The following is a 22,450-nucleotide window of genomic DNA, read 5'->3' on the forward strand; positions in this document are numbered from 1 at the left end:
AGTTTTATCAAACATTTTTTTCTGCATCTTTTGAGGTGATCGTGTGATTTTTGTCTTTTGTTCTATTAATATGATGTAGTACATTGATTGATATTTATATTTTGAAACAACCTTGCATTTCTGGGATAAATCCCAGATATACTTCCATGTGGTACATACTTCTTACGGTATGTACTTCTGCTTATGAGTTGCTGTATTTTGATTTGCTAGTATTTCTTTGAAGATTTTTAGGTCTATATTCGTAAAGGATATTAGTCCAAAGTTTTCTTTTCTTGTAACATTTTTGGATAATACTGACCTCCTAGAAGGAATTGTGAAGTACTTCCTCCTCTCCTATTTTTTTTTTTGCAAGTGTTTGCCAAGTATTGGTGTTAATTCTTCTTTAAGTGGTTAGTAGAATTCACCAGTAAAGCCATCTGGTCCTAGGCTTCTCTTTGGGGGTAGTTTTGTTATATTACTCATGTCATCTCTTTACTTGTTATAGGTATGTTCCGATTTTATTTCTTCTTGAGTCACTGAGTAGTTGTGTCTTTCTCACTTAAAAAAAAAAGGAAGAAACAAAAATCTGGCATTGTGAGCAGTCAGCTGATAGCCTCCAGCTGTGACAGCTGTGACCAACGTAGCCTTTGTTCTAGCGGAGGGGGAGGGTGGGGGCCGAACACAGCCACACCAGTGTCTGCCCAATGCAGGATGTGGCTATTGGTCAGGCTGTGCCCCAGGACTCTGTTGTGTCCAGAATAACCAGACCCAACTTGAGTGCTCTTAACCAGGAGACAGTTTATTAGCCGGCAGCTGTCCTTGCAAAGGAGCAGCCTCGAAATGCCAAGATACAAGGTTTTTAAGCCCCAAATCCCATTCCTCATTCTGTCTTAAACACAAAGGTCCATCTTTCTCCTATTCACTACCTGTCAACCCACTGGTCAGGTGTGCAAGCGGGAAGTACAGAAGCAGAAAGCTTGTGTTAGAATGTTATGTTCCTATGGGTGATTGCCTATGTTCCCATGGACAATAGCCAGTGTTCCCATGGGCGATGGCCAAACAGTAATTTTCAGCTTATATACAATTGATTATTTTTCATGCCACGCAAGCAAGCAGGGTTACACAGGCTAAAATTGGCAGTTAGCGTATGAGCTCATTGTTACAAGTTTCATGATTAACAGAATGTGGTTAGAGGTTCCAGAAACTAGGCCTAAGTTATAGACTTCTTTTGTCCAGTTTCAGGTTTTAATTATTCTTTAACCCTTTCATATTTCAGCGGGCTATTACAGACTCCCCACTGAGTTGGCACAGGCTTTGTCAGATCTGGGGCCTCCTTATCCAACCCAGCTTCCTCTGCTCTCCTTCTGCAAAAGTCGGACCTGCAGTGAGGTCCGAGGCTTTCTCTGCCCGGGTCAGCTTCTTGCATTTTGTCTTTAACAGACATTACTCCAGCCCCACCCCCAATAATGCAAGTGTTTCCAGGAGGAACCGACACAGCAGTATCGTCACCACCTCTTCCCACCCCCATCCCCAAAGAGTAGTCCTCAAGGAGAGCGGCAGTTCCTCCCTGGGAGGCGATGCCCTCACATCCCCGACCTCGGTCAGCTCCCATGTCCCCTGCTCGACCATGGGGGGCAGGGTCTGTTCCTGCCTTTGAACAGAAAGAGAAGCTCTGGGGAGAGGTACACACGCCTCCTAGACCGTCTTACCCCCATGTGCTGGTTCCAATCCTAGTGGCATTTATCTGTCCTCACTCTAGTGAAATGCCCAGCGTGACAGAAGCCCGAGCTGGTAGAGGTCTACTAAAGTGGCTGTCGCCCAGTCTGAAGGTCCGCAGGCACCAAAGAAACAAAAACCTCACCGGAGTCGAGGCATCTAAACACTGCCTCTCCGTGGAGGCACACTCTTCCCCCAAGTCAGAAAAATAGGAATCAGGAGGGCGTAAACTCAGAGCATAATTCATCTTTATTATTTCATTCAACTGAACATATGTACACCCACGTCTTCCAGAATTTGTCACATGAACGGTGATGTAGAGTATGAAAGTATTAATGGCCACAGCCCGCGCTCTTACAAATGAGTTCATCGTGAAAGTAACCTGACGCTTTCAAAGACCAAACGCAGACGACATCGACCTCATCCCCGAGCCATCTGTAAGGCGCTTAACCTTGAGAACATCTGGCCTTACACTGACTAGGTGCCGCTTCTGTCGTTTTTATCTCACGTAGCACCTGCACCAGGCGGCTTTCAAGTTAATCTGCTTGGAACCGGGAAGCGACCTGGAGCACGGAGGTCGCCAGTGTGTCGGGATGAAGCGGGAACATCAGCGCCGCACGGGCCTCAGAGATGACCTGCTCCCGGACATTTGGGCGCGAGACACTTTAAGCCCCTAATGCGTGGAAGCCATTATTATTTGAGTTCTCTGAGTTTTAACCTAATTCCTAATCTCTAGGGATAGAGAGAGAGAGAGAGAGAGAGAGAGAGAGAGAGAGAGAGAGAGAGAGAGAGGAGAAAGTGTGGAGTTTTCAATAACCTTTTCTAGAAGAAATCGAGGATTATACTTAGAATTTCAGAACTCTGCACGTCGTCTGATCGTGGCCATTTTACGGGGCTCCTGGTTTTTGTTCTAGTCTATTTCATGGTGGTGATCAGCAATAAAATCTTTTGAAACCTCACAGAGTCACGTTTATTTCCTCAGGGGCAGCGAAGAAGGGTTGACTGGGGCCCGCTTCGCATTCAGACTTGAAACGAAGGGAGAGCTAAAATAACGCTGCCGGCTCAGGGGGCCAGCAGGCCACCTGCTTTCTCCTTTCTGATCCCCTACTACCTGCCCCAGCCTGACAATCTATTCGGCTACGGAAGAGCGGAAGCTTCACAAGGTGCATTCACTTCTCAAGCCCTCATCCACCCCACCCGCCCTACGCGGCGCCCACAGTGCAACCTAAAGCGTTTTCTAAACGGAAAAGACCTTAAACGTGTCGAGAGCCTTCTCTTTTAAACTCCTTACCGTATTTTTAAGTTTGCTGGCACTCTCGTGAATCCCATGCCCCTGGGAATATCCTTGCCCCCCGTGACTGCTTATCAGCTCATTGGCCATTTTCAGAAGTGCCTCCGCCTGCTGTTCCCTAGCCTGGCCAGTGATTTTGTTGTTGAAAGCACAAACTCTCCCGCCACACTTTTTAACTACCTTCTTAAGAGCACCGTTTTTCATGTTCTCAAGGTAATGTTCAAGGCTCCCGCCCTCCAGGTCTTCCTTCCGGGTGAACAGCAGGATCGTGTACTTCAGAACGTCCTCCCCGAAGATGGTCTCCAGCATCGCCACCACCTTTGCGTCCTCGCCAGTGAACCGCCCCAGCTGGAACACCAGCACCAGGATGGTGTTCGTGTCCTCACAGCTGGACACACAGCTCACGATCTCCTCTAGCTGGGCTTCTTGGCCTGTGGCCCCAGGTCTCGGGCAGAGGCCAGGAGTGTCCACGACCACCACGTCCTGGTCAGCCTCTGTCTGGCACGTCTTGGTGACCGGCTGTGCGCTGAGCAGAGAGGCGAAGGCAGATCTCCCGAGAATGGTGTTGCCGGTCGCGCTCTTTCCGGACCCCGTTCTCCCGAGGAGGACGAGGCGCAGGGTCTCTGCCAGGAGAAAGCGGGAAAGACTCGTGACTGAGGGCGGACCCGCGCGTAAGAGAAAGAAGCGCTTGGAAAAGGTCGCCTCTTTCCCGCAAGACCCTCTCTATCCAGTCGGAGAGACCAGATCAGGGTCGGCGCGGTGTGCCCGGAAAGGCACGAAACTTCGGCGAAATTGCAGAAGACGTGAGAAAGAGAAAGAGTCCTTTTTATCTTGCCTATGCCCTTCGGGAAACAAAAGGTTCTCTATCTACGTTTTGCAAGCACATCCAAAACACTTTTTAGGCACCGCTTACCTTTTTGGAAGGCGCAAGGCTGGTGCCCGCTCTGCTGCACCATGCTCACAAGTTTCTCCAGGAGCTCGTCGACCTGGCGTTGCTCCTCTGCCCTGGTGACTCCGCAGCCGAAGGCGCTGGATCGGTCTCCACATTTCCGCAGGACGTCGCGGAGGGCTGTATCTCCAGTTTCTGGGAACGTGTGTAGTTCCCGATCCCGCAGGTCTTCTTTTCTGGTGAAGAGAATGATCACGAACTCATAGAACTTGTGTCCAAAACTGTTCTCCATAATTCTCAGCACCTCCTGATCTTCCTTGCCGAAGGAGCCCAGCGGGGTCACCAGCAAGAAGGCATGGGGGCCCAGAGAGGCGTGCTCCTGGAGCTCTGACCTGAAGTCCGTTGACAACGACAAGTTTGGACTATCAATGATCAAAATTTCCCTCTCTCTCCAGGTTCTTCTCGCAGACTGAAACCTCTGAGTGACAGGCTGTTCACTGAATTTGGTCTCAAAGAACTGCTTCCCCAGAAGTCTGTTTCCGGCCGCGCTCTTTCCAGCCCCGCGCTTCCCCACCAGCAGGACCTTCAGCTCCGATGTTCCCCGGGTCTGCGGGCACTCCGGGGCCTGCCGCGGGAGCTCCCCTGGCCCTGTGGGATGAGAGGTCAGGTTGTGAGTCTCTCCCTGCACTTGAACACAGAGATGCAGACAGGCTTCATGCTTTCTCATCCTTGCCAGTTCTTACAGAGGATGGCAGTGGCCCGCTGGACCAGCAGGACTCCGGGCCACTCAGAAAGCTGCCCATCACAGAGGAAGCCACGAAAGGGGCCGTGGACAAACGAAGAGATATATAAAGGGCTCGAGGTTTCCCAGGAATGTGAAAACGTTCAACTTGACCTTTACTGGTCTTGGTCTTAGGGTTCCTCACATTTTGCTACTGAAGGTAAGTATTGGGGCGTGATGTCTGTGGGCTGAGGCGGGAACAGGGAGGATCTGAATTGAAAATGACCCAGAGTGGTATATTCGTAAAATCGAACTACTGATACGTGACGTCGATGTAGTTCCAAAACACACAACGTAAAGAAAGCCAGACGCAAAACCTCATGCTATGTGAACATATTATGTGACGTTCAAGAGCAGACAAAATGAATCTGTGTTGATAGAAGTCTGGAGAGTAGCTCCCTTGGAGGGTGGTGGGATGTGGTAAGGACTTCTAAGGTGACGGAAATGGTTCACATATTTATCTAGATGGCGGTGACATGTGTAGGCATATAAAAAGTCATTGAGCTGTATACTTAACAATTGTGTGTTTGACTCCGTGTAAATCGTACCTCGATAGATCGTTGTAAAAACCTGCATCACAAAACTGTCTCTAAACACACACCCTGCTCTCTCCACTTCTCCTGAGGCCCAAGGTCAACGGCAGACCTACCTGCTGAGCAAATGGCAGAGCCGCCAACTCCAGAGACTGTCACTGAGCCCGAGCCATCCAGGGTGCCATCGTTTGGACTGTCCCTCTGTCTGTGCTGTCCATCTGGGAGGAGCAATGAACATGGCATTTAAAGAAAGTAGCTGAAATGCCAATGACATCATGTCCTTGTTATATACCGCCTTTGGGTGGTCACTACGTTCCCCAAAATCACCTCACACAAGCCCAATCCTATAAACGGTCCTCTCCAACACCGCATTCTGAGACACCCCATGGTTCCCTGTGACGTGCTATTCTCTTGGGGCCACAAGTCAATAAAGCCAGTTTCGTCTTGTAACTGGGATGTCCCTGGGGGTCTTGGCCGGAGGGCAGTGACAGAATTTTAAGTCCCTACTGCTGCTTGAGTTCGCATATTTCTGACTAAGTTTACTCATCTGTGAAATGAGAGCAATGATACTAATATCTTCTTTATAGGGTTGGCACGAGGATTATATATTACATTCTATGAGGATTGACTGGTTGGTCCATGTTACATATAATTTTCCAGCCCATAATGTCAGCTGCAATTATCATTATTAAAATTTTAATAGTTATTTTGGGGGATCCTGTGGGGAGAAAGATCTTGTCTATTTTACTCACTGTTGAATATTCAAGTTCTTGCACAGAGCTGGCCCAGAAATCACCGAAAGCCCATCCATGAAGGGATGGTTGAATTAGTCACGTGTGCCCATCTGTGGGCCAGACTGCACCTACTACACAGAACCGGGTAGATCTACAGGTACCGACGTGGGCAGAGGGCGGGATGTATCATTAATGGCAATCACCACATGGGTACTGAGCTCCATCACTGAATTCTGCAAGTTAGTGCTTTCCCAGTAGGGGTCAAAAATTGGGGTGCGCTGGGTCCAGAGCCAGGAAGAAGGGGCTGAGTCAGGGGAGAAGCGTGGGAGGCAAGTTTGGCTCCGTAATATTTCAGGGAAAGTCAAGGGACACCCACATGGGTGTCCAGGATCTTTGCTGGTGCCACGTCTACTCGCAAGTGTTGGAGTTCCCTGGGAGACCGGCTGTAGGCACCGCTCTGAGCTAGGTTTCCAGGGTGCGGTTTTGCTCCGACTTATCCAGATATTTTTTCCACTTCGCTTCGATGCACTATGCATTCAAAAGAACACGAAGCTGAGCTTCGCATTTTTTTAAAAGATCATCTTACCATGTGGATTGTCCCCATTCCGAGATGAAGCTTTATTCTCACAGTCCTAGAAAATAAAGGGGGGAAATGATGCACACAGATCTAAAAATCTCATCGTCCACAAAGTAAAGAAATGGAGACGCAAGCATAGGATTCAAGGTCATTATATATCGATGATTAGGATGTGTCAATTCAAGGCCACGGTCATGGTCCTTGTTGGCTTTCGCAGACCTGTCCATGCTGAGAGTCAATTGTTAAATCTCCAAGTTTCCCTCTGCTTTCTTACCTAGTCTTACCCCAAATCACTGACACCTTCGATCACCTCTCTCCCGGGATGCTCTGATTATCAGGCCGCTTTCACCTTATAGAGCCCAGCTCAAAGTCTTCTGTTTTTTCAAAATCCAAAGGATTGTTACAATGCAATCTTAATCTTAATCTTAATCTTAACAATCTTAAAATAATTTTTCCATCTCCTATCCACGAGAAAAGTAACAGGTGTTAACTCATACATACATCCTTCTATGTTTTCCTGTGTTTGTACAGATACATAGACGCATATATGAACAGAGAGAGAGACTTTCTAGGCTTACTGTTCTGGGTGGATGTGATTTGTTCCATATGTAACATTTACAGCTAATGCAACCATTCCTTTATTGATACGTCTTCGGTATATCTCTGGTTTTGCTATTTTGAAATATATAGTGATAAATATCCCTGTACATATACCTTTATACATACTAATATTTTTATTTCTGGATGATCGAGTCCTAAAAGTAGAAATCTTGCCCAATCTCTGGATTGTTAAACTCCTTAGTGTCTCCATAATTGAGTCGGACCTCATACACTTCCGTAATAACAACGGTCATAATGGTAGCGAATACTCATTGAACATCTACCTACCCACTCTCGCGTTATTTGCAAACAACTTTGTCAGCATCTCGTTTAATACTCACCACCATCCCTGAGATAGATATTATCTCCATTTTCCAGATGATGAAGCTAAGAGACTGTGGTCAACAAAACAGATCTGAGTTCTGTCTCAAGAAATTCGTGGGGAGGTAACCATGGCAAAGACAGTCATGGAAATCGCTGGAGGTGACGACACCTGTCGGGTGATGTAGGGCAGCTGCAGGAGCTCGCTCCAGGGGCGATCGGGGAGGAAGTGAGTTTAAGCCGAGACGGATGGATAAATAAAAGCAGACCCGGTACAGGTGGGACGGGAGAGGGGTAGTGTCAAGACAGAGGAAGTCGCACGTTTGAAGCTCTAGAGCGGACATGAGTATAACTCGAGGACCACAGGGAAGGCTGCTGAGACCAGCACATTGAGAGCAGAGTAGGCTGTGGTGAGGTCAAGGTTCCGAACCCCGTCTGAAACTCGGCGGAAAGTCACCGGAGCCTTTTACATACGAGGGCGTTGTGTTCAGGCGACATTGGGAAAAACTCCTTCTGTGCCCTTTTCCTCTCTGCTGACACCTCTGTCCCATGCAGCCTTTAAGGGACAGACACATGGCCATAAAGGAGGGTGAGAGGGCTCAGGCCTAGGAGATAATTGAGCAAGTGACCTAAGTGCTCTTTCTTCTGACCCGCCCTGACCCAGATGGCCCCCACGGTGGATTTCTGCTTGCTTTACATTCTTTGGCACTTATATTTACAGAATCCTCTATGCCAACATTCGGTTCCACCGCATCGGTAACTGCTTCGGTTCTTATGCATAAGTCACTCCAGCTGAAGCGTGAGCTCCTCAAAGCAAAGGCTGACATTTGTGTATCTTCCTTCGTTACAAAGACATTTTCCTTTCGAGTTTTCAAAAATTAAATAAAACATCACCCTGTCTGTCATGTGCGAAGTGGCCCGGGCTATAAGGCACAAGAATGAATGAGGGGAAAGGTTGTCAGCAGATCATGTGTAAACTAGCACAGGTTAGGAGGAGAGGCCGGCTTGGGCCAGGCGGTGGGGCTCAGGTGGAGAGAAGCAGGTGGGTTCCAGGTACCTGAGGGTTTCTCGGATCGCAGATGCAAACTAGCCGTGCTAAGGAAGCTGGCCTCTGGGCTCGGGTTTGACGGGCATGGCGAGCGGCACAGCCGTTCACCGAGTCGAGAGGAAAGGAGACGGTCTTAGAGATTTAAGAGAGGAAATCGGAAGCCTGGACACGCTAGGTTTGAGATCCTCTAAGACAGCCAAATGGCGATGTCGGGTAGCGGTTGGACAAAGGAGTCGGGGCTTGGAGGAGAGACCCGGACGAGAGCGTCGAATGTGGAAACCACTAGCGATGGATGGAGCTCGGAGCCGTCAAAACGTGAGAGCCCCCGAGGGGAGAGTGCAGAGGGCTGAAGGAAGGCGAGAACCAAGCCCCGCAGACGCCAGCTCTTAGAGGACACTGGAGGGAGACTCGGCCACCTCCGGAGTGGCCGGAAAGAGGGGGAGAAACAAGAAGACGGTAGTTTCATCGAAGCCAAGGGGAGGTGGGGACTAACGAGTCCCGTGTGTGTCCAAAACTATGAGGGGTAAAGTTAGACGAGGACTTAAATGGATCCATCGATTTCCCGGTCAAGTCCAAAGGGGGAATATTCGAAGTAACTTACCGTCCGGAGCCTCCTCTTCCCGGATGATGGATAAGTAGCCCCTTACACCAAGCGCACGTTTGTGCCCATCTGCTTCCCGCTCCGCCCTGCACAGGGACCCTTGGAGACCTTAACGAGGACGCTCACCTGGAACGCATCGCCCGCCTTCCCGCAGGTCACGTGATACGGTTCTCGGTTCTCAGCCACCATTCGCTTGACCTCGTGGAGCAGCTTCCTCGCCTGGCTGAGCCGCTCCTGCTCGCCTGCCTTGTTGTCGAAAGCACAGTACCGGTTTCCATAGTTCGCTAGCAGCTCTCTAAGATCCTTGCTGTTTTCCATGTAGTCTTGTATAGACTCATCCCCCAAGTCACCCCTGCAGGTGAAGACGACGAAGGTGTGCCTCCTGGCTTCAGCTCCGAACACCTTCTGGATGCCCTCGATCGTTTCTCTGTCCTCTGCCCTGTAGTAGCCGAGGGGGATCACCAGGAGGAAGGCGTGGAGGATGGGAGCGCAGAGCTCCCGGCACTGTTGAACGTGGTGGTCCTTGTCTCCGGCAGAAGCCATCGAGGAGAAAATGTCGGGGGTGTCGATGACCACGACCTTCCCGCTTGCCGTGTCGCTGCTCTCCCTCCGGCACGTTTTCGTCACCATCTGCCCACTGAATCTGGATGGGAACACGGCTTTGCCCAGAATAGTGTTTCCAGTGGCGCTTTTTCCCGCTCCACGTTTCCCCAGGAGAAGCAGCCTCAGTTCCCCGGGGGGGCAGCCCTGGCCCGACGTGCCCTGCAGGCGCCAGCTCTGGCTGGTTCTGCGGGGACAGAAAGCAGCACGTCGGGGTTCGGCTCACATACGGAGGGAACGAGGGAAGAGCAAGACCCGCGTTTGTTGAGTAGCGACGGCTCCGATCGTAAGTGTTCGTTGAGTGTTTCTTTAACAAAGAGGTGGTCTCAGCTGGGCGACGTCCTCAGGGACCCTTACATCTTTCTGCTCTGCCAGTGCTTCAGCGTGGTGGCGCATGCTGACTCTTCGTTTTCCTACTTGTCACCTCATGGCCCCAGGATGTCCACCGCAATTCCAGACACCACCTTTGAATTCCGCGCACTAAGAAGGGGCAAAGGGCAACGACAGGAGTTTCTTCCGATTTGAGCCGTCGCTACTCGACAACAGGACCCGCGTTTCCCCCCGAGGATTTAGGCTAACCAAGTCCTAGACTCAGACCGGACTGCGACCGAGAAACCCTGTTTGCCAGGACCCCCTCTGCGCTCTGGCCTGTGAAATAAGCTCGTGTCGGTAAAATGTCGGACACCGTGGATTGGCTAAAGCGACAGCCCCTCTCTCTACACTCATCACCCCCTGGGAGGAATCTCCACTCTCTATGACACAGTGGTGCCCTCCCCCGATGCCCGTGTGCCAATCCCAGAATCTGTGACCGCCTTACCTTACGTGGTAAAAGGGACTTTGCCAATGTGATTAGGAGCCTGGGGGTGGGGGTGGGGGATCGTGGCTCACCCAGGGGCCCAACGAGTGGGAGGCAGGAACGTCAGAGTGACGGAAAGGAGGTGTGAGAAAGGAAGCAGAGGTCGGAGCTCGAGAGAGATTGGCAAAGGCTCTCTGCCAGCTCTGATGATAGAGGAAGGGGCCAGGAGCCAAGGGGAAGGCAGGCGGACACCAGAAGCAGGAAAAGGCAAGGAAACGGGTCCTCCCACAGACCCCCAGAAGGAGCACAGTCCTGCCCCGCGCCTTGATTTCAGGCCTTCTGGCCTCCAGAACCGCAAAATAATAAACGTGTGGTTATTTAGCCACTACGTTTGGGGCACTATGTTACAGCAGCGATCGGAAACTCATACGCTCTTCCAGCTTCCCTTCCAACTAGGGGTGCCCACGTGACCCGGTTCTAGTTGATGACAGCTGAGATGGCAGCCCACTCGCTTGGGCCTCTCGCAAACACTGCTGTTTTCTCGATGACAAGGGCGGACTTCAGTGGGGCACTCCTGTCGTTGCCCCTTGCCCCTTCTTAGTGCACGGAATTCAAAGGTGGTGTCTGGAATTGCGGTGGACATCCTGGGGCAATGAGGTGACAAGTAGGAAAACGAAGAGTCAGCATGCGCCACCACGCTGAAACACTGGCAGAGCAGAAAGATGTAAGGGTCCCTGAGGACGTCGCCGGGCTGAGACCACCTCTTTGTTAAAGAAACACTCAATGAACACTTACGATTGGAGCTGTCGCTACTCAAAGTGTGACTCGCGGCTTAGCAATATTGCCAAGAGCTGGGTTCGTGTGCGAAATGCAGGCTCCCAGGCCCCAACCCAGACCCTCCAAATCACAATCCACACCTTCACAAGTCACAGGTGTGTGGAAACATGCAAGTTCGAGAAGCACTGAGCAGAATCCGCACAGAGCCAAGGTCCCCGGCACCGCCCTTTCTCTGATGATTGTGTCACATACCAGGCGCCCATATTCTCATGAGCTTGTCCCCAAGTTCCCTGTCATGTCCATCGAACTCTTAATCTATCCCTGAACCAGAAAGCCTTCATTATTAAAACCGATATGACCTAATCGGTGTGACTTTAAACAGTGTCCCCTGGTCTTAACTACCTGATGGAGCAGGTCCCACTACCCCGCTATTAGTCAAAATTGTCTCGCTATTCTTGGCTTGAGGAAATCGTGTTGAATGTATAGCTTAGTTTGAAAAAAAACTGACATCTCCGTAGTGTTGCCTTCAAAAAGAGTAAGGAAAAACCTAATCTTTTTGTCGATCAGTTTTAAGTATGTTCTCATTTCAATGACGATTTCTTTTCGATCCATAAATCGAGAGAAGTGATTATGAAATTTAAAAACGTATTGGGAGACTGGCTACCTTGTTATTTATTTCTAATGTCATCGCACCCTGGTCCGAGGACGTCTGTCTAAAATATTTGTCATTGATTGAGATTTCCTTGTTGGCCCAATGACATTTTTGTAAACGTTTCACGTGGGCTTGAAAAGAATGCCTGCCCTGTGCTGATGGGCTGGGCGTCCCTGATTGTGAAACACGCCCATCAGCACAGGGCAGGCGTTCTCTGCCACCTCTCCTCCAGGTCCCTGTGCCCTTCCCTGTGCTCCTCTTCTCAACTCCTGTCCGCCTGGAACATTCCTCTCCATTCTTTGCAGCTTGTCCAAAGTCACCTCAGTGTCTTCCCACCCACTCGCAGGGGGTGACGAAGGTGTTATAGTGGTCTGAGACCTTAGCCAGCCCGGGCGGCTGCCTCTCCGACTTCATCCTCTTGCTTTGTCTCAGCCTCCCTGCTGTGCCCCAAACATGCATCCTTGGGGCTTTGTGCTGGTTGTTCATCTGAGCTAGAACATTCCTCCCCCAGACGCAGGCAGGTTCACTTTCGTTAGGGTCTCTGCCATATTGTCCCTGAAGCACAGGAGGCGCCTTCCGTCATCCTGTATTTAAGGGCAAGCCTCCGGTCTGCGTCCCCCAGCGCTCCCCGTCACCTGCAGCCAGTCCCATTTTCCTCCGCCACCCACTGCTACCACCTTCCACGCTTTCTGTTCTGTCTCCCCACCACTAACTGGCAGATTCCACGAGACTGGAGACTTGTCCTGTTTCGTTCAGCCCCGTAACCGACAAGCCATACATATGGGCTCGTGACGCAGTCAATGGTGACTGACTCGAAGAAGGAAGAAATGCAGCTGAAGAAAGTGAAGAAGGAGAAGAGAGAGCCCTTTGCGTGTAGCTATTTGGTAGCTCACAGCTTTGCGGCCAGTGTCGGAGAAGGGGGGAGAGGTGGCGTGCGCCCCCGCCGCTCGCCGCGCGCGCGAGCTCCGCAGTGAGGGACCCGCGGTGCGCGGCCCGTCCGTATCTCTCCTGCCTGACGCAAGAGGCAACCTGCCTGGGCCTGAAGCGCACGCCTCGGACCTACGACTGCAGGGAAAGACCTCGCTGCCCCCGAAGTGCAGCCACCGCCGGGCCCGTCCTGGGGCAGCTCCTAATGCTGGAAAGAAACCCTCGCCCTCGCTCCGAGTCCTCGCCTCTGTGTCCATCGTAACGCTGTTTCTCCTCGCTATTATTCACCGTCTACGGTTCGATTTTTCTCTCCCCTGCCCTTAGTATGAAATTCCATCCGAGCAGAGACCATGCCTGTCCGGTCCTGGGTCCCTGGCCCCTGAGTGTGCTCAGTAGAGGCCGTTAAGTGAGTGATGGGGGGGAGGGAGGGAGGGAGGGAAGAAAAAGGTTTTAAAAGTGCAGAGGGAGATAAGAGAATTTATATTGTATCCCAAGCCAGTGAAATGCTATATTTTTTGTCCAGTAATTACAAAACAAAACGAAACAAAATACACTGGTGAGTAAATAAGCAGAGACTTCCAGCGGTTCTGAAGAAGAAAGGACTTTTTTCCCAGGTAAACACCATCGTTTTACGTGGTGGCCCATCACAGTGCAGCTACACTGATGAGCATTTGCTAAACTTCTCCAGCCCGGCACACAGTGTGGAATCAGGGTTCTAAGCTGGCTGTCTCCCCGCTCCCTCCCTTTCTCCCTCCTTACCGCCCCCCATCTCCCCCCTCCTCTTTCCCCTCTCCCTCCCCGCGTACAGAAAATGGCCCAACCTGCCCCATTCTCTCCCACGCATATAGAAAATACTTTCAAGGACAAAAAAAAACCACATCTGCCCCCGCCTCGCATCAGCCCACATCACATCTCCCTCCATCGTCTCCCAGACCCCTCTCCAGACGACAGAGAGAAAACAAACAAACAAACAAACACAAACAGGAAAGCTTTCTCTCCAGAGCTCTAGTCGAGACCCCAAAGCAGCCTCCACCTTCTCGGAAGACTCAGCCCAAGGGGGACACGGCTTCAGGCTTCCACGCCAGGCCTCTGGTGACCAGGATTCCTTCCACGGGGGTCAGAGACCCCCGAGCCGGCCCGTGCAGGGCTCGGTCCCAGCGGGGCGGGAAGAGGCGAGGGAGTTCCCAGGTGACAGCCCAGCTGGCGAAGTCAGACACACTGCTTCTGGGAAGCCTGGACCGCCTTCCATGCCCAGTTACGGGCACCCCCAACTGCGCAGAGGTTGGGAAATATTTGAAAACGTGGGAAATCGGGGTCCAAACTGTCAGTGTCCCGGGGTGGGACACCCGGGCGCTGCTGGCGGCACCGTGGTAAAGCCGGGGTTTCCCGGGGAGTGGACCCCTCACCCGCCTTCTTTGCCCTCCTTGCCCCCCTCCTTCCACACCGAGGCCATCATCTCAGCCCTGGGGGTCACCCCGACCGACCAGAAGCCTCTGCGGGGGCCCCCCCACGTCAGGCTGGGGAGGCCGGTGCTGGACGGGAGCAACTGCCCAGAGACCCCCCTGGGTGGGCGCGTCCCCCCGGCGAGGGCGCCTATCAGCTCGGCGCGCGCGCGCACGTACCGCGGTCCTGTCCCCCCGCGGGGGGCCGTCCCAGGAGCTCCGCGTCCCTCCTGCTCCATTGCTGCGCTGGGTGGAGGCGCCGCTCGTCTCCCTCAGACAAACCGAAAGTGGATGCGGGAGCCTGGAGGCCAGGAAGGCAGGGCGGGGCCGCCGGCGGGGCCTGGAGCTGACAAAGCGCGTTTCCGAGACGGAGAGGTTCCTGCGAATGGGTGTTCACAACGACCGATTTGCCCTCCTCCAACCGTTTTTCTCCCAGACCCCCAGCCCGCTCCCCTCCGGCACCTGTGAGTCTGTCTTCCTTCCGTTCGTCCCTTCTGTCCCTTAATTCCTCGTCGATAGCATTGTCATGGCTGTGCGTAGGGCCGGATGAGTGGTAAACTGTGTAAATGTCTAACCAAAGTAATATGCACTGAAACTAATAAAAAAAAAAAAAGGAGGCACAAATACAGCCAGGGGAAGTTCAGAGTTAGGGCCGGTCACGGGGTGAACGTCAAGGGAGGCTGGACTTGGGCGGGAGGGACGGGCGCACACTTTCCTGGGGTTCACTAAACCATGCACCTGCAGAAAGGACGGAGGGTGGCGAGCGGGTGTGGCCCCCGGGCCGAGCTTCAGAAGGGTCCCTAGAGACTGTGGCTGCGTGGGGGCCCGGGGGGCTGTGTAGGTGGCTTCTCGTTGCTGAGAACAGAAGCAGTGGCACTTTCGGGGGCTCCGAGTGACTCCACCCCCTCTCGGCACACCCCAGACCCTTTCCCAGGACTGAGCTGGGAACGCGAAGGCGACGTGTCTCTCAGCAGCGCTCACCTCTGCGTGTGCCCCGAAGCAGCCTTTACCGCGCCGGGTCACAGTCCCTCGCCTTCTCTCCTTCCAGGAAGACACCCTAAAGCCCGGCCTGAGAAACTCCGACCCTCAGACTAAGCCGCTTGAAACTCCGATGCTTTTGAACAGCACGTAGGACCAGCCCCTTCTGGTGGGGACACGAGTGTCCAGCAGCTTCCTGTGACGGAGAAGTTGAACACTGAGCAAGACTTTTTCAAGTTTTATTTTATTATGGTAAAAAAAACACACACACATAACATTAAATTTACCATATTAGCCGCTTTTAAGGACACAGTTCAGTAGTGTCGAGTACACTCACGCGGTTGCACAAAGGTGTCCAGAGCTCGTCCACCTTGCCACTGGGGTCTTTGCACCCATTAGACACTAATTCCCCGCCCCTGGTAACCCCGTTTCTACTTTCTGTTTCTATGATTTTAGTGACTTTAGATACTTCCTACTGGGGGACTCAGACAGTGTTTGTCCTTTTGAGTAGGACTGGCTTTTTTTTATTTAGCGTCATGTCTTTGGGGTTTACCCGTGTGAGAAGACTTGTCATTGGGATGCAGAGGCCGGAGACCATGCGATGAATTGAGTGATGAATCGAGCTCACACTCTCACACCGAGCTTGGTCTTTGAAATGTCTGAGGTGGCGCTGAGCCTTCTTGAGACCCCCACAGGAAGGAGGAGCCGTGTGTGGGGGTTGGGGGAGCACCAGGCTTTGAGGGGCCGCCCCTCTGCTCAGCCTTGTTAAGAAGCTGAAGGAAACCTGGCTGTGTGGGCATTGCCCACCAAGGGCTTGGGGCCAGGGGCTACACCTTGGTGGGACACTGACAAAGTCTCTCCCCTCCCCCACCCTACTTACCCCCTTAGTAAGGGCCACCTGGTCCAGGAAGCCTCCCACCCTCGGGCTCTACGTCCTCTCCTGTCAACTCAATCCATTGAAAGATCAGACGAAAACCTTTTTTCTGGCCGGTGGGGTTCGTCCCAGCTGTGCCACTGCCAGAAGGGAAGGTGGGGTCAGCTGCAGACTCACAGGCTAAGCTATCATTTCCCCAAAAACAGAACATAACATTAAATTTACCATATCGCCACTTTTAAGGACATAGTTCGGTAGTGTTGAGTAAACTGAGTTGAGAAAAAGCTCTCTCATTCTTAAATAGCATATGAAGCCCTTGGGGAGCACCTGAGTACAACCAAAGCTTCAAATAACTTGACGACTTAGCGAGTTGATTATTTGCCAAGGTGACGGTTTTGCAAAACGATCCTCTGGCTGGGCCCGGATCTAGGGAAGAATGGGGGCTTGCTGCCCCCTGGTGGCTTTGTGGCTAATGACAAGGGCAGAAGACTGAGTACTCAACTGCAGGTGAAACACCAGGCCTCCCTGTCCCCTCTCAGACTCTCAGGGTAGGGGGAGAGGGGCTGGACTTCCAGAGGCAAACAAGCCAGGAAGGCACAAGTTATGCCAGCAAGATGCAGGCTACCAGAGCCTGGCAGTGTAGTGGCTCAAGGGCTCAAAGTCTCACGAGGCAAATGCTCGGGTCAAGGAGCTTGGTCAAATGATGGTAAAGGAGACTAAACCTATGGCTGGGGTGCCATGGGAGCGCAGAGGAAGCTTTATATGCCCTGCAAGACGGAGAAATGACCATAAACAGGCCTTTTACTGTGGCGGGTCCTAAAATGGGGGAGATGACAAGATGCACAGGGAAGCTAAACCCAGGAGTGCACGTAGAAATCTCCTGGTGAAGGACACTCCAGCAGAGGGAGAATGACAAGCGCACAGCGTTCGGGTGCTGAGAGCAGCTGGGACATGGGCGGGGGGAGGGGGGAGTAGGCTGGAGGCAGGAGGACCGGTTAGAGGCTACTGCAATGGTCCAAGCTAGGAATAAAGGACACGAACTAATATAGTGACAGTGAAAATGGACAGTGGAAAAGAGAACAGATCTGTAATGTATTTGGAAACAGTAAGAGAATTTTAGAAAGACTAATTCAGGGCTGCTATTATAATTGTGCAGGTTGCCACATCAAAGGGGGTGTCAGTCTCAGCCTAGACATTTACTTACTTCAAAAAAAATGTCATTATATGTTGTTTTAGTTCGAAGACAGGAAATATGTGTTTGCCACAGATTGGGCAGATGGCAGTAAAGTGTCTTGTAACTCGATTTATATATTTTGTCAATTTTCTGATGGAATTAAATTACTCAGAGTCCCGATTCGTTACAAGAATTATTAAGAAATAATATGCTTATTTTAAAACTTTTAACCTGAAGAATGAACACCATTTCCCGATTCACATACGGGCTGGCAGTCACCCGGGCTGATTGGCTGTGGAATAGTCTGGAATCACAGCACTTTCCAGCAGCTTTCGTGGAGGTAGGGCTGTGAGAGGCTGGTGGGGTTTTTTGGGGTTTTTGTTGTTGTTGTTGTTGGGAGGGGCAAGCACTTCAGCATGGGGACCTAAGTCTGAGATACTGGGGACACGACAAATATTGAGGGCAGAGAAGTCCAAAGGTCCTGACTCATTCCTCCTTCCTTTACATTATTCACACCAAACCTCTCCGAGTCAAGTCAAACAGGATAAAAATATGTTTGAATCTTCTCAAAAGTCTCCGAGTCAGGCAATAAGAAACCACCAGGCCAAACCGAGAACCTGAGCTGTGAGCACGCACAGAGAGTTCTTTTCCCCGAGGTCAGTTACCAGCCTGGGAAATGAGAATCTTTGCTTTGCAGGACTGAAATCAAAGCTCAGTGGGAGGTGTCGAAGCAAAGGGGTGCTCTTAGCTCCTCCCCCTCTCAGCCATCAGCCTTTGGTCCTCTTGGACCAAAGGAAATCGCTCAAAACCAAAACTTTAAATCAGCCTCAAACACACAGGGATGTAAAGTATGGCATAGGGAATAAAGTCAATAATATTGTTCTAACTACGTATGGTACCAGGTGGGCGACTTATCGGGGCGATCGCTTTGTAAGATATGTTAATGTCTGATCACTATGCTGTATACTTGAACCGAATATAATATTGCATGTCGACTGTAACTGAAAATTTTTTTAATTTTTAATAAAGATTAGTAAAGCTTATATTCTTCGATCTACACATCGCTCTTTAATTTATCTAAAAATAAAATTTCAAGAAGTTTGCTTAAAATAAATAAAATAAATAAATAAGCCTCAAACACTTCCCCCTCCCCCGCCCCACCCCTGCCCGACTAACACCTAGGTGTTTTAGGAGTATCATAAAGGAAATTTTCAAAAGGCTAGAAGGATGAGGTACAAATATATTAACTTGTTATCATGGAAATCTCCTAACTCAGGACGATGGTAAAGAGAAGAGCGTATCTAACGGGCTCCCGGTTTACTCTCCCCCAACTTCAAATTATCAACACGTGGCCTGTGGGTTTCCTTGTCTAGTCCCAGCCTCTCACGCCCACCCCCTGGACCATTTTGAAGCAAATCCCAGATACCGTTTCAGTCTGCATGTATCTCTGAAAAGCTAAAGAGACTTTGATTAGCATAAGCACAACCGCCTCATTATCACTAAGAAAAAAGTAATTCTGTATTGTCAAATATCCAATAAGCGTTGGAATTTCCCCAGTAACATCCACATTTTGAAGACTTACTTGTAGATGGTGGCGGGCGTCTCTCCCGTCCGCTGGGAGGCTCGGAGTTGGCGCATGACCTCATTGCAGGCCTCCTCTCTTGGGTTAGGCTTCTGTGAGCAAACCTTCAACGCTGGTGTTTGGGCTAATTGTCTTTGGAAAGTTACTCTATGTTTCTTTTTATTTCCTTTTGAAAGGAACGCATGTCAGATATCTTTGCCTCTAATTTCCTCTTCTCTGTTCGTGCCATCAACCTTCATTTCATCTCTAAGGGGACAATTTTCTTTCACAAACCTGTTATTCTGACTCATTTCCCAGACGGTACTCCGAAAAGCCTCGTGGTTCCATTTATTCTTGCAACAAATACTTACAACCTAGATGGTCCCTGACTTTTACATTCCAGTATGAAGGCGGCAGGTGGGCCTCAGGACACCAGAGAAACAGCCCTCCTTACAAAGTCTGATTCATGTCTACCACCACGCCACTCTGAGCAAGCCGGGTCCCTTCTGATCTCAGAAGCTAAGCAGGGTCAGGCCCGGTTAGTACTTGGATGGGAGACCACTTAGGAAGACCAGGTGCTGCAGGAGTAAAAAATAAAAAATAAGAGATTGTAAACTGACAAGGTCCTTGCAATCTGTGAGGTCGACCAAGTATTACCTCGCCTAAAAAAAAAAAAAAGTCCGTTTCACTAGACATCAGTTCTCCAAATGAGCACTAGAGGGCGCCACCCTCCCATTGGCATCTGTTAAAGTCTGGAGTCAATATGCAGCCAGCCTGTTTCGGTTTTTTTAATTGAATAAATTTGACATATAACAGTGTATAAATCTGAGGTGTACAACGTGTTACTCTGATACATTTATATATTGCAACATGACTGCCCAGACTCATTAGCAATTTCGGCCACGCCGGGAGAAGAATGCCCTAAAGGGACAGTGACTGAGACAAAGAGGGGACGCACAGAGCAGGTGGCGAGGAGGCCGAGGGCAGCACCAGGAAAGAGAAGGACAGGCGCTAACCACGAGGCCGCAGCACCAGGCACAAACGCGGGCGGGAGGTGGGAAAGCGGTGGGCACTGCCCGAAACACCTGTTCCTTACGGCCGAACAAACACTGAGCCTCCCCAGCCCCTAGAACTCCATCCGGCCGTTCTTCCTCCAGGAGCCCCCCCCCACACACACACACACCCGCCAAGCGATTTCAGGGAGCGCTGGTATGCAGTGGGGGCTGCCTGTCCCCTCTGTCCCTCAGCCGGTGCCTCTCCCACCTCTCAGGACCCACGGGCGCTGTCATACCACCCATCGCCAGGGTCCTGCTTGCTCCACAGTTCCCGCTGCTCTATAAACCGGCTCTCTGGAACCTGCATGCTTTAAACCCAATCTTGGGGACACTGCCTGTCCCTTGGGAGGTTACTACGTGCCAGGGGAAGGACCAGCTCAGCCCCTTATCAAGGAGAGCATTTCAGGTCTTTCTTGCATCTCAAGCCCCTGTCCCCAGGTGCTCTGCCTAACGACAGCCTTTTAAAAAGCACTATTATTCAACACAACAGCTAACATGCTGGTCTGAAGCATCCGCATTTGAAATACCTCCCGAATCCAAGGAGAATAGTGGCGGGTATTTGTTTTATGTGGATTTAGCAGAAAGGATGGGATGACCTTCCAGAAACAAGGAAAGTCTGCTCCAAGGTGACTTTCCGTCTCTGCAGCTAGAGACTGCAGTTCTCCTGCATAAAGAAAAAAAAACCTCCAGCTCCAGTTCTCAGAGCATCTGCTACAGAGTAGAGGTGGTGGCAGCCGTAGGAAAGATCAAGGCTGGCCAGAGGGAGGGGTCGGGCAGGGGGATGCCGTCCTGGGGCACAGCTGCACTTGGGGGCTGACTGCCATCTCATGAAGCCTTGGACACAGCTCGTCACCGGCCTATGTGATCTCTGCTCCTCACCTCCTGAGGAAGCCCACACGAGCCATTGGGAAGAAACTGTAGAATTTCAGACCTGAGAGAAACCTCAGCGGGCGACCCGTCCACACCGCTCCCTTTGTGATAGGAAAATCTGGGGTTCGAAATGGTGGGGACCCTGGCTAAAGCTACATGATCAGACTAGATCCTACGCCTTGAGCCTTGAAGTAGGTTTTTGCACCTCGTCGCCCACTGACAGGGACCTTAGAGCAGTTGGTGAGGGGCAGCAACTTAGGTCCTCTGGCCTGGCCTTTCGCAAAGGAGATGACCACCTCTGACCGTTAATCCACATACCTGAGAGACTACAGGTAACCAGCACCACACAGAACTGCCAGAAAAAGGATTCTAGTCGCAACTTCTTATATGTGCAAGATGCTCTGAATGTGTATTTTCAGGGACACCGCCTTCGGTCCAGGTCCCTAGAAGCAGAGCCTGAGACAAGGGTTCTGTTCAAGGAGAACAGGACTGTGGGGGAGCACTCTCCAGAGAAGGGGAGTGGGAGTGGGTGACGGAAGGAGCCAGGGCTGTGGTCTCAGCTGCAGATCAGTATCATCTGATCCCTGGGGAGCTCTGAGCACACTGCCCCCTCCAGAGCTGGCCTCGTGCCATGGTGGGGGCGGGGCAAGGGGCGGCCCCCCCAGCCAGGCAGCTGAGAACCATCAGTAGCCGACACTCAGCGCAGCCTGGAAAGGGTGCCAACAGCAACCATGGCAGACATCCTCTCCCTTGGCACTATTAGGGTGAGGACAGTGAGGCTTAGGGGTGTTTCGAAAGGGGTCAGAAGGAGGGCACAGAGGGGCATCGGGGCGGTGCGAGGACGGGGGTGGAGGCATCGCTCAGGTGGGCCGCCTGCATCGTGACCCGGCTGGCTCTTTTCTGGGCCGTTCTTACCTGTACTGTTCTGTAGTGACAGTAAATTCCCATAAAGCCAGGCTGACATAGGCTCTGGTCCCCAGGGTGTGCGGCGTGGGCTACCGTGGCCGGCTTCCTGGACCGAGGTGGAGGCAGCATCTTGCTTCTGCACCCCAGAAGCCTGCCTAAGAAAAACACCGCATTCCATCCTCCTCCCTTTAGGCAGGAGGGGTCGAAAGGGAGGTGGAAATGTGAGAGCTCGGAGCATCTGCCTACACGGATTGCCGGGGCATCTCGTTCAAGGGCAGCTTCTGATCTGAAGTCAAGTGGGGCTGCGTTTGCGTTTATAAGTAACTCCCCCACGGCACCGCCGGTCAGTAGCGGGAGGTCGCTCTGCCACCCTGGACGCCCTCCCTGACCTCCGACCCCTGGTTTTCCCCTGGCCATCGTCACTTCCCCACACGCAGACCTCCAGCTCCGGGTGGAGCTGGCCCCTCATTGGCAGCGAGTGCCCAGGCCTGGCCATTCAGAAGGTCTCGGTCCCCGGGCCCGCTGCGGTGATTGGTCTGGACACGGGCACCGTGTCCAACCAGAACGGGCAGTGAAGCTGGTTCAGACCGTTCGGGGAGGAACTGAGCCCAGGCGGGCAGAGGGCCGGCTGCTCCTGCTTCTTCCAGAATGAGGGAGGGAGAGCTGAGCTCAAGACGGGCTGGGTCCCGGGTGTCGCCATCAAGTCGCTGAACTTCTCAGTGTCACGGGCCCCCAAGTTCCCCTTTCTGCTGTTAGTCAATTTGAGTT

At 51.7% G+C, this 22,450-nt stretch overlaps 1 protein-coding gene across 4 annotated transcripts; it reads right to left on the reverse strand.

Moving 5' to 3' along the window:
* Positions 1 to 1,926: 1,926 nt before the first annotated feature.
* On the reverse strand, positions 1,927 to 15,389 carry GIMAP8 (GTPase, IMAP family member 8). Of its 4 annotated transcripts, XM_039861160.1 has the most exons (9): positions 15,246 to 15,389; positions 14,727 to 14,859; positions 14,445 to 14,643; positions 9,197 to 9,857; positions 6,510 to 6,555; positions 5,258 to 5,407; positions 4,268 to 4,523; positions 3,900 to 4,111; positions 1,927 to 3,609 (listed from the first exon to the last, which is right to left on the reverse strand). In XM_039861160.1, the coding sequence occupies exons 3-9, from the start codon at positions 14,501 to 14,503 to the stop codon at positions 2,933 to 2,935; spliced, it is 2,061 nt and encodes a 686-aa protein (XP_039717094.1). In that variant the 5' UTR covers positions 14,504 to 14,643; positions 14,727 to 14,859; positions 15,246 to 15,389; the 3' UTR covers positions 1,927 to 2,932. The 4 variants fall into 4 exon arrangements, with proteins under 4 accessions (XP_039717094.1, XP_039717093.1, XP_039717091.1 ...); XM_039861159.1 differs by having other exon boundaries at positions 3,900 to 4,523; positions 5,306 to 5,407; positions 15,246 to 15,388; XM_039861157.1 differs by having other exon boundaries at positions 3,900 to 4,523; positions 15,246 to 15,388.
* Between the last annotated feature and the right edge of the window lie 7,061 nt (positions 15,390 to 22,450).

This window comes from Pteropus medius, unplaced genomic scaffold (assembly GCF_902729225.1).
Source record: "Pteropus medius unplaced genomic scaffold, Ma_sr-lr_union100, whole genome shotgun sequence".
NCBI lineage: Eukaryota > Metazoa > Chordata > Mammalia > Chiroptera > Pteropodidae > Pteropus > Pteropus medius.